At 37.2% G+C, this 12163-nt stretch overlaps 1 protein-coding gene across 5 annotated transcripts in view; it reads left to right on the top strand.

The window, feature by feature from the left end:
* Nucleotides 1-12163, top strand: part of TRMT11 (tRNA methyltransferase 11) — a 67481-nt gene that overhangs the window by 37631 nt on the left and 17687 nt on the right. For 4 of the 5 annotated variants that reach the window (XM_055433070.2, XM_055433069.2, XM_088840557.1 and 1 more), the window contains one exon: nucleotides 4004-4124. The exons of the other annotated variant lie outside the window; for it this stretch is intronic. In XM_055433070.2, coding sequence (XP_055289045.1) covers nucleotides 4004-4124 — 121 coding nt within the window. The remainder of the gene's footprint in view (nucleotides 1-4003; nucleotides 4125-12163) is intronic. 5 annotated transcript variants of the gene reach the window in all.

Below are 12163 nucleotides of genomic sequence, written 5' to 3'. Positions count from 1 at the left end.
TTTTTTAGCTTTAGATGTTTTATCAAAGGGCAAATTTCATCCAGCCTAGGACACAAATAAGAAGACTTCTGTGGCATTTACTTCCCTGACTTACTTGTCTGAGAGTTATTTTCAGATCTTCTGATGTTCATTACTAGACTTCCATTGTGTCTTCTCCTCTTAACCCGAAGTGATCTTATTAATGAACTTAATTTGTCATGAGTTTATATTAGGGAATGAACTGTTTTCACCTTTGCAGCAAGCATAACCCAAAATCTTTACTGTTTCTATTAGATGAACTTAAAGCTAAAGTCATCTGCGAAAGTTTGAAGTATTGTTCTTGCTTTTGAATTAAACAATGTAGAATTAGTTTGGTTATGTTGTATTGAGGATATAGCTTTTTATTAGACTGGCAATAAATAATTCATTTTAAAACTGTGCCTTGGCACAGCTTAATTGGAAAACTTTTGTATTTTTGGTGTAGTGATGTTGGCTTTTAGTCCTGCTGTTGAATTCATTTACTCAGCCAAATCCTGTTAATATGAGTGAAGTTTAAAAATAAGAATTGCACATTATAATCAAGTTAAGGTGTTATTCATTAAACCTAGGACATTTTTAAGTTGTAAGGCATAATAAAAACATCATAGCTTAGTTATTTGTGAAGAATTATCAAAACTGATTATTGAAAAAAGGATTTTTTTCACTGTTTAGCAATTTAAATTGTGGTGAAGAAACTACTGCTCAACAAATTCTGCTTCCTCTAGACCAGATTCTTCCTGCTCTAGTATATTGGATTTGGGGCCTGCATCAAGACATTCTGTATTCTTTATATCCTTTTACCTTTTTTATTTTGTCCCCTTTACTTGATATTCTCTTCTTTCCTCAGCTGTAAAATTCTGGTAATCTAAGGCCAGGCTTAATTGTCACGACCTCTGACACTTTCCCAACCCTTCTCAGCAGAATACATCAGTCTGGCATCTGTGCTCTTCTCGTAGTTTACTCTTATTACTCATAGAAACTTAACCACATACAGTTACTGTTGACTCTTGGTATATGTGAGTTTATTCACAATTTCAACTATTTGCATATGACCCTGAAGATCTGTGTAACATTCATTTGGTCAGGGCATACAGTCAACTTGTATATTTGATGTTATAGGAGTTGCTAAGCTGTTGAGTGACTGTAGCTTCTTGCCCAGGTTCCACATATCCATATGAAATGATTAGGAGCTGTGTTTCTTTGTGAAAGATGTCCTTTCATAGAAATCCAGCTGCTAAGCGTGTGATAAAAATGATGACAAAGTGAAGAAGTCTGATAAAGGACTCCAAAGTAGGATTTGGGGGTAAATTTTAATTGTGATAAAATGAATGTTGTGGTGGCTCAGATCAGTGAACAGAACATAGTTTTCATTTTTCATCTGGGAAACAGAAAAAAATGATTCTTTAAATTGTTTTCAGTAAGTGCTCCATTCAAGCACAAAATCTGTGTCTCAAATGGGAAGTGCAACTCTAATGACATTTGGAAACAGTCTGAAGTGTGAAGATTCACAGGAAAATAAATGACTGTCAGAACTGATTGATGGAAAAGCTATGTATAAATATAGGGGTTTTTTTCCCCCCTTTTTAAAAAAAAGTTGAAATTTAATTTGTATACCATGAAAATCGCAATTTTATTTTATTTTTAAATAAGATTGAATTTGTTATAATATTGTTTCTGTTTATTTTGGGTTTTTTGGCTATGAGGCTTGTGGAATCATAGTTACCCCAATCAGGAATTGAACCCACACCCCTAACATTGGGAAGCAAAGTCTTAACCACTGGACTGCCAAGGAAGTCCAGAAAAATCACAGTTTTTAAGTGTGCAACCCCACAGTTTTTAGCATAGCCACAGGGTGATTTAACCATAGCTGTTGTCTAACTCCACAACATTTTTACCATCCCCTCAAGAAACCCCATTCACACAAACAATCTCTCTTGCTGGTTTCCCTGCCAACCACTTATCTATCTCTGTGGATTTACCTATTCTAGCTGATTATAAACTATTTAGATTTTTAAATAGTTGCTTATATCATAGGGGGATGGTAGTAAAAACAGAATTAAGATAAGATACCATTCCATCATCATAATCTGGGCATAGTACAGATTTATAGCTCCTACTTAACAGATTGCAAACAATCCATTGGTATGAAATATATTAATAAATATATAGTAGATTATTTTAAATGCTGTTTTTTAATTTTTTTAGTATATTTTGGAAGTACATGATTAAACTGATTGGCTCATTCAAGAGTAGTAAGTTAAAAACAGTGTGTTAATGATAATGATAACCTAAATGATGTCCTTTCATGCTCAAACTCAAAGATCAAGTCAAAAAATAATCTAGAACGTGTAAATATGTTTTTCTACTGTTAAGGCAAATGCCAATGACTTAGTTTTACCAGGTTAATATTATTCATGTCATAAATAATTGTATTGGTTTTGTCCTTTGATTTATAGATTTATCTTGGGTTTTATAATTATACAGATTATATAAACATGAGGAATTTATATTTGTATACATTTAAGTAGCATTTTAACAATCATACCTTATCACTTTGCTAGAAAATAAGATTCTTTTCTTTAAAAAAAGGTACATTACTAAAGTTGACAGTTTCAGACATCTAGAAACCCTGCTGCTTGTAAGCCTAAGGTCAGAACTATATTTTCTTTCTGTTATCATTATTTTAGTCTGTCAATTATGATATAAAATGTGTTCTTTCATATCATAAATGCTTTGTATGAAGTCTCCAAATTTGACATCAACTGATGTTATAAGAGCACATTTCTGATTGTGTAGTTAGCATTAGAGAATTGTGGGGTGAGATGAAATCCAAAATGGTCATTACTTATTGGAAAGCCCTGAGGAAGGAGGCAGAGAATGACTTCAAGAGAATTCCTTCCACTGATAATGAAGTGAGGTGCATTATGAATGTCGTTTGCTAAGTGGGTGGTGAAGGTTCTGAGCAAGTGGTCAAGGTGGTGAGGGAGAGCTTGTTGCAGGTCGCAGGGACCTAGATAAATCAGTTAGAGGAGTGGGGGAGACAGTGTTGATGTATTAGAATGGGCTAACCAAGGTGGTGGTCCTTTACAGGAAGTGCTGATCATCTCCTTTCCCACCTTGGATCAGAGCTTTAAGATTTCCCATATAAGAAAGGTTTGCAGAAACTATGTATCTAGAAAGGTATGAAGATTTGCAAAGAAAAAAAGAAAAACTGGCAATCCCGGTGTTCCTAAAGGTGCCCATACCTGGGGAGCCCTCCCTCCTACTGTTCTTCTGAATTCTGCTCCATAACTATTTCCCCCGCATTTGTTACCTGCTTCTTGTACCAAGATTAATGCCAGAAGCCTATCGGATGCCAGGTCCTGAACTCCTACAGCTGGACTGCTGTGCTTTTGTGGTGTCACCATCTTCATTCACCAAGTACAATACATGTGCTGCACAGCAGCAGGGACCACCACTCTTTACCATGACTGGTTTTATTTCATGGCAGAGGATTGATGTCCTCTGCAGTGTTATAGCGGTAGTTTGTCTCAGTTATCTTTACATAACAAAAGTTATTAGAGGTCTCAAGATGTCATTAAAATTTTGCATGGACATTTCATTTTAAAGGGAAAAACATATGGTGTAGTGGACTTTATGCTTGGGGAATTAATAAAAATCCCTAGCTGAATCAGTCCGTCAAGAATGTCAAGAGAGTTGTTGTGGTCTGTATTTGTCTTTTTGTGCTCTTGCGGGATCCTTTAGGGTCGAATTGTCATTTTGTATTTTTGTAGTTTAAATGCTTTTCATTCTTCAATAAAATGTATTGGTATTCTCTCACATTATACAGGTAAAAAAATTAAACTGCTGCTTGTTAAAAATGCAGATGGTTTATGGTGCAGCCTGTAGAGGGGGAGATCCCATTCCACACTGGATCAAGCCCCTTGATGATCCTGTGTGGGATGCACCTGTGAGTGTTCATAACAGTCAGCTCTTCTTTCTTCAGATACACTGAGGAGATGGTACCCTGGCACCCCTGCTTGAAACTCATCAGCAACTGCGAGCAGAAGCTTTCCAGTCACACATCCAGGCGTTTGATAACAATGGAAAAGGTGAAGGAATTTGAGGTAAATTATCCAAGTTTTTATTTTTTTTTCCAGATAAATTCTGGAAGAATTAGATGTAGATTTTTCTGCTTTCCTCTAATGAAGTTTGGTTAATGTTAGTCCTTGATTTTTTTAAGTTTTTAATGAATTCAGGAGGAGGCAAAAGTTGAACAGGTTTGTGGCATTTGGTGGGGTAGGAATAGAATATAGAAACTGAAGAATAGAAAGAATGGTTGACTTTTATTTTTCAGGCCATGTTTGTTATCCTTGGGCTAACTTATAGAACAGAGCACTGTTGATTAAACAACCAAGGTGTAATTAGCAATGTGCTAGTTACCCTTTTTCTTCAAAAGCAGAACCTGCTGAAGAGAAAATGCCACTTTATATAAAGGAGAAGGACCCATCTGTTAGCGTCCAGCATGTGTTACCTCTCTTTCGTTCTTTCTCTCCCACACACAATTCATTTCAGGTTGAAAAGAAAGAACAAAACATCTGTTATTTCATACCAAGATCAGAATCGATATGAATAATGCCTCCTCGTGGAGCTTAATTAAACCTGCAGAATTCATCTTGGTCTGTACAGATCTTGATTAACAACCAAAGCACTTCCATATTCATTCACTAGAACTTGGGTAAGCCCCGTGAGTGCTTTGGATCTGGAGGGCAAGCAGAAACGAATAGCGTGTTACTGCCTGAGGATTTTGTGTTACTCATCCTTAACTCTGCATTTCATTTTTTTCATATGGTTCACAGCTTATGGATTCTTTCACAATAATAAAGACTAGCATTTGTACAGTGCCTTTTGCATATGTTGTGCTGCATATTTCTCGGTTTTTTTTCCTTTTAATTTCTATTTCCTATCTGTCGCTAATATAGGCCCTTGTTACCTTATACCTGGTTAATGCTGATAAACTCCTAAGTCACCTCTCCTACATTTCACACCTCTAGCTCTTATATGTTAAATATGCATGCATGCTAAGACTCTTCAGTTGTGTCCGACTCTTTGCGACCCTATGGACTTTAGCCTGCCAGGCTTTTTCTGTCTATGAGATTCTCCAGGCAAGAATACTGGAGTGGGTTGCCATGCCCTCCTCCAGGGGGATCTTCCCAACCCAGGGATCAAACCTGCATCTCTTAAATCTCCTGCATTGACAGGCAGCTTCTTTACCACCAGCGCCGCTTGTGAAGCCCTATATGTTAAATAAATCTTCCTAAAACACTGCATTTGTTAGGTCACTTCTTTATGCAAGAGTGTTAGTGACTCATTTTTATTACAGAGTAAGGTTCAGAATCTTCAGTATGACATTTTTCTCAATAATTGGGCTTTGGTATCAGGGCATTTCTGAAAGCTAAGCTTTGTGTATATACACACACATATATATATGTGTTTCAGTTCAGTCACTCATTTGTGTCCAACTCCTTGCAACCCCATGGACTGCAACATGCCAGGCGTCCCTGTCTATCACCAACTCCCGGAGTTTACTCAGACTCATGTCCATTGAGTCAGTGATGCCTTCAGTGTTTTCCAGTATCAGGGTCTTATTTTAATTCAAATGAGTCAGCTCTTTGCATCAGGTGGCCAAAGTATTGGAGTGTCAGCTTCAAAATCAGTCCTTCCAATGAATATTCAGGACTGATTTTCTTTAGGATGGACTGCTTGGATCTCCTTGCAGTCTAAGGGACTCTCAAGAGTCTTCTCCAACACCACAGTTCAAAAGCATCAATTCTTCAGTGCTCAGCTTTCTTTATAGTCCAACTCTCACATCCATACATGACCATGGGAAAAACCATAGCTTTGACTAGACAGAACTTTGCTGGCAAAGTAATGTCTCTGCTTTTTAATATGCTGTCTAGGTTGGTCATAACTTTTCTTCCAAGGAACAAGCGTCTTTTTATTTCATGGCTGCAGTCACCATCTGCAGTGATTCTGGAGCCCCCAAAATAGTCTCTCACTGTTTCCACTGTTTTCCCATCTATTTGCCATGAAGTGATGGGACCAGATGCCATGATCTTAATTTTCTGAATGTTGCGCTTTAAGCCAACTTTTTCACTCTCCTCTTTCACTTTCATCAAGAGGCTCTTTAGTTCTTCTTTGCTTTCTGCCATAAGGGTGGTGTCATCTGCATATCTTGATCCCAGTTTGTGCTTCATCCAGCCCAGCATTTCTCATGATGTACTCTGCATATAAGTTAAATAAGGGTGACAATATACAGCCTTGACATGCTCTTTTCCCTGTTTGGAACCGGTCTGTTCCATGTCTAGTTCTAACTGTTGCTTCTTGATCTGCATACAGGTTTCTCAAGAGGCAGGTCAGGTGGTCTGGGATTCCCATCTCTTTCAGAATTTTCCACAGTTTATTGTGATCCACACAGTCAAAGGCTTTGGCATAGTCAATGAAGCAGAAATAGATGTTTTTCTGGAACTCTCTTGCTTTTTCCATGATCCAGCGGATGTTGGCAATTTGATCTCTGGTTCCTTGGCCTTTTCTAAATCCAGCTTGAACATCTGGAAGTTGACGGTTCACGTACTGCTGAAGCCTGACTTGGAGAATTTTGAGCATTACTTGACTAGTGTGTGAGATGAGTGCAATTGTGTGGTAGTTTGAGCATTCTTTGGCATTGCCTTTCTTCCGTTCCGTTCTGTCACTCAGTCGTGTCTGACTCTATGCGACCCCGTAGATTGTAGCCTACCAGGCTTCTCCGTCCATGGGATTCTCCAGGCAAGAATACTGGAGTGGGTTACCGTTTCCTTCTCCAGGGGATCTTCCCGACCCAGGGATCGAAGCCGGGTCTCCCGCATTGGAGGCAGATGCTTTAACCTCTGAGCCACCAGGGAAGCCCTGCCTTTCTTAGGGATTGAAATGAAAACTGACCTTTTCCAGTCCTGTGGCCACTGCTGAGTTTTCCAAATTTGCTGGCATATTGAATGCAGCACTTTCACAGCATCATCTTTCAGGATTTGAAATAGCTCCACTGGAATTCCATCGCCTCCACTAGCTTTGTTTGTAGTGATGCTTTCTAAGGCCCACTTGACTTCACATTCCAGGATGTGAAGTGATCTAGGTGAGTGATCACACCAGCGTGATGTGTCATGAAGATCTTTTTTGTACAGTTCTTCTGTGTATTCTTGCCACCTCTTCTTAATATCTTCTGTTTCTGTTAGGTCTATGCCATTTCTGTCCTTTATTGAGCCCATATGTATTACATCTTCTTTATCCATTCATCCATCAGTGATAGGTTACTTCTATATGTTATCTATTGTAAATAATACTGCCTTGAAAGTGGGGTTATATATATTTTTTCAGATTAGTGTTTTCATTTTCTTAAATTCCTAGAAGTGGAATTGCTGGTTCACATGGTAGTTCTGTTTTTAATTTGCATAATCTTCATACTGTTTGCCACTGGAGAAGGAAATGGCAACCCACTCCAGAACTCTTGCCTAGAGAATCCCGTGGACAGAGGAGCCTGGTGGGCTGCTGTCTGTGGGGTTGCACAGAGTCGGACACGACTGAAGCGACTTAGCATACATGCATGCATTGGAGAAGGAAGTGGTAACCCACTCCAGTATTCTTGCCTGGAGAATCCCAGGGACAGAGGAGCCTGGTGGGCTGCCACCTATGGGGTCACACAGAGTCAGACACTACTAAAGCGACTTAGCAGCAGCAGCATACTGTTTTCCATTGTGGCTGCACAAATTCACCTTCCTTCCAACAAAACACACAGGTTCCCTTCCATTTGTATCCTCACCAACACTCCTTATTTCCTTTGAAGAATGGCTATTCTAACAGGTGTGAGATGTTATCTGATTGTGGTTTTGATTTGCATTTCCCTGATTAGTCATGCTGAGCATCTTTTCAGGTATCCGTTATCTATGTGTTGTCTTTCAGCTGTTTGGGTTTTTGTTTTTTGTGGGTTTTTTTGGCAGTTCTATACAAATTTTAGAATTGTTCCATTTCTTTGAAAATGCCATTGGAATTTTGATAGTTATTGCACTGAATCTGTAGTATGGACATTATAACAATATTAAATTTTCCAGTCCATGAGTATGGAATACCTATTTATTTTTGTTGTCTTTAGTTTCTTTCATCAATGTCATAGTTTTCAGATCTTTTACCTCCTTGGTTAAATTTATTCCTAGGTATTTTCTTCTTTTTGATGTAATTGTAAATGGGATTGTTCTCTTAATTTCTGTTTCTGACAGTTTGTTAGTATATAGAAATACAACTTATTTTTGTATTCTGCAGCTTTACTGCATCTGAAACTTCACAGTTTATTATTTCTAACAGTTTTTAGTGGAGTCTTTATGGTTTTCTATATATATATTATCACATCATCTACAAATAGTGACAGTTTTACCTTTTCCTTTCCGTTTTGGATGCCTTTTATTTCTTGTTCTTGCCTAATTGCTTTGGTTAGCACTTTCAATACTGTATTGAATAAAATTGTCAAGAGTGGGCATCCTTGTCTTGATCTTAGAAGAAAAGCTTTAAGCTTTTCACTGTTGAGTATAGGCTTATCATATGTGGCCTTTATTATGTTGAGGTACATTCCTATATACCTGCTTTGTTGACAGGGTTTTTTTTTTTATCATAAATTGATGTTGAATTTTGTCAGGTGCTTTTTCTGTATCTATTGAGATGATGATATGATTTTTATTCTTCCTTTTGTTAATGTGGTATATCATGTTGATTGATCTGTGAGTATTAAACTGTTGCCTTCCTGGAACTGTTGCATCAATCCCACTTGATCATTGTATATGATTCTTTTAATGTATTGTTGAGTTTGGTTCAGTAATATTTTGTTAAGGAGTTGTGTATCTGTATTCATCAAGGATATTAGCCTGTAATTTCTTTTGTTGTGTCCTTGTCTGGTTTTGGGTACAGCTGGGCTTGTAGAATGAGTTTGGAATTGTTCCCTCATCTATATTTTGAATAGTTTGAAAAAGTTGGTATTAATTCTTCTTTGAATGGTTGGTAGAAATCACCAAACGAAGCTCTCTGGTCCTCTGCTTTTGTATGTTGAGAAGCTTTTGATTACTAATGCAGTCTCTATTGATTTCCCTGCTGGCTCAGATGGTAAAGAATCCTCCTGCAGTACAGAAGACCCAGGTTTGATCCCTGGGTAAGGAAGATCCCCTGGAGAAGGGGATGGCTGTGCTGTGCTATGCTTAGTTGCTCAGTTGTATCTGACTCTTTGCGACCCTATGGACTATAGCTCGCCAGGCTCCTCTGTCCATGGGGATTCTCCAGGCAAGAATAATGGAGTGGGTTGCCATGCCTTCCTCCAGGGGAGCTTCCCAACCTGGTGATCGAACCCAGGTCTCCCACATTGCATGTGGATTCTTTACTGTCTGAGCCACCAGGGAAGCCCAGGGAATGGCTCCCCAGTCCAATATTCTCGCCTGGAGAATTCCATAGACAGAGGAGCCTGGTGGTCTACAGTTTATGGGGTTGCAGAGTCAGACACGACTGCGCGACTAACACTTTCACTGTCACTTTTTCATTCTCTATTAGTAATTGGACTGTTCAGATTTTCTGTGTCCTCATGACTCAGTCTTAGAAGGATTTCTAGGAATTTATTAGAATTCTTTAGAAGTCTTTCTAAGAATTTATCCCATTTCTTCTAGGTTGTATAATTTGTTGGCATGTAAATGTTAACACTGGTCTCTTGTCCTTTCTTTTTCCCCTGCAGTGTCAGTTTAAAGTATCTTCTTTCAATTCTGATTTTACTTATTTGAGCCTTTTTTATACTTAATAAGTCTGGCTAAAGGCTTCCCAGTTTTATCTTTTCAAGTAACTGGCTCTTAGTGTCATTTATCTTTTAGTCTCTGTTTCATTTATTTCTGCTCTGACCTACATTTCCTTCTACTCTGGTCTTTGTTCCTCTTTTTCTAGTTTGTTGAGGTATAAAGTTAGGTTGTTTATTTAATGCTTATTTTAATACATTTGAAAAATTAATATTACCAATAGATTTTTCAGTTTTAAGTCTTGATATTAGAAAGTACAGTGAATGACATCAGCAGTCTTTACTCTGTGGCCTCCGTAAAAAGTGCACCATATGATGATTATGAAGGCTTGAAGCACTATTCTGAAGAATTGGAAGGAGAACAGTCTAGAGAAAAGACTTTAATAATTAATAGAGTCACATGGTAAACCAGTCATTTCTGTTTTAATGGCAGAATTAAGACCCATTGTGGACCATTTCATGTTTGCTTTCCTCCAAGTTTAATTTGTTTAAGAAAGTCTGGTGTTTTTTTGGTAGATTTATATTTCTCCAAGCAAATCTGATACACAGAAGAGGAAATAGAGGATGATCTAAGGATGCTTCCAAGATAGTTCTGCTATCTAAAAATAAAGGCACTCTCCTGAGATCTTTTTAATATTGAATATTTTACTTTTGTCCTTTTAAATTAATTTATACAGTAAGGAAATCCTGTTGCTCGAGTAATTTTTTGAAATGGCCTTCCCTTTATAAGATCAAATTTAATCAGTGAGTTTTAATTTGCATGGGGTTTATTATAACTGAAATTACTTTGTCATGTTGAATTAGTCATGTTTGGGTTTTAATTAATTCCTTCATTTCTACCTTCTGTTTGTATGGAGAGGAGTGTGTATAATTGCAGCAAGATCCCAGTCCTTTATAATGAAAGTGATGACATAAAATTGTCAAACAGTTCTCATGTACATCTAACAAATTATTCTTGACCTTGTTCAGTGTTGTTGACTTTGGCAGTAGAAGACTATTAATTTTAGATTTTTACACTTTTGTATACTATGTCTCTTCATTTTTGATTTGTCACTTGTTAGGATTAACTTCAGTATAACTTTTGGCCCAGCTGATACGTTGTTATAAAGTGTTCTCCCTCTCCCCCCTTTTAAAATGTAAACATAAGTTATAAATGTAAAACATATCTAAAGAGTATAGATAGTTCATAAAATTTTGTATCTTTATTGGCTATGGTTTTTAGACTTACTGAACATTGGTAGTAAGAAAAAATTGTTGCTGACTGTGTTAAAATATGAAAATGCATGCTAAGAAAAGCCAGTTTTTTGTCATTATTCCCTGTTGATATAATCTGAAAGCTAAATGAATGACAAATAGCCCTTTTATAAGGCTTTATTTTTTGCAGCAGTTTCACATCAATTTGACCTTATTATTGTTGCATATGGTTAGAGATGAGGAAGTGCCCAAGGCCTAGCCCAACCGCTTAAGTAGGAAGTAGCCAGATTGAGACCAAAACTACTCCTTTGTACCTGAAATTCTATATCCTTTTTTCAACATCATGTTGCCTCTTTACCAGAACACAATCCTGCCTTAAGAATATGCCGAGATTAGAAAGCAAACATTCTCAAGTGGCATGTTACAAGTTTCTTTTCTCATGCCTCCTGTGGCCATGGTGGAATGTGATTTGTTGTACTAGAGCTTATTCTTCCTGCTGATACAACGTGTAGTCAATGCTGCCATATGTAGTTGTGGTCACAGAGGTTACTCAGATAAAACATTTTTCTCATATAAAATTCATAGGAGAAAAATGCTGATCTCTAGAGTTATCCAGAAGAATATGAGTGCAGTAGTTTGTCTTCAGTGAAAATTACCCAAAATAATACTCTTGTGTTCTATACCAGTGTACTTGGACAGACGAATGCGTCCCCAAGGCAGCCATTTTCAAGATCTCCTTGAAATTTTTTTTTAAACATTCATACAACTTTTATATGCTATAAAAGTATTTGGTTAAATATAAGAAAATTATCTTAAATTGCCATTGCACTAAATAGGCCATCATATGCCGTATTTATTTGTGGCTTATTTACTTGACATCCTGCCTTACCCTGCTGGTGATTTGAGAAGTACTGAAGTATGGGCAAATTAATTTTAGATATCAAGGACATTAATTTAGATTAAAGTTATAGTATGAGTCAGTTGTCATCATTTTTTTTTTAGTAGCTAGATAGTATAGTTCACATGACTTAAAATAGAGAATATTGGAAGGTCATAGTGGCAGGTGATGAAAGTTAATGTAATTTTTTATTATGGACCAAATAAAAGAGTCCCGTAACATGA

This window comes from Moschus berezovskii, chromosome 10 (genome assembly GCF_049115385.1).
Source record: "Moschus berezovskii isolate FMDL1 chromosome 10, NW_MosBer_1.0, whole genome shotgun sequence".
Classification (NCBI taxonomy): domain Eukaryota; kingdom Metazoa; phylum Chordata; class Mammalia; order Artiodactyla; family Moschidae; genus Moschus; species Moschus berezovskii.
The sequence above is the reverse complement of the archived record's forward strand: the minus strand, read 5'-3'. Positions and strand labels throughout refer to the sequence as shown.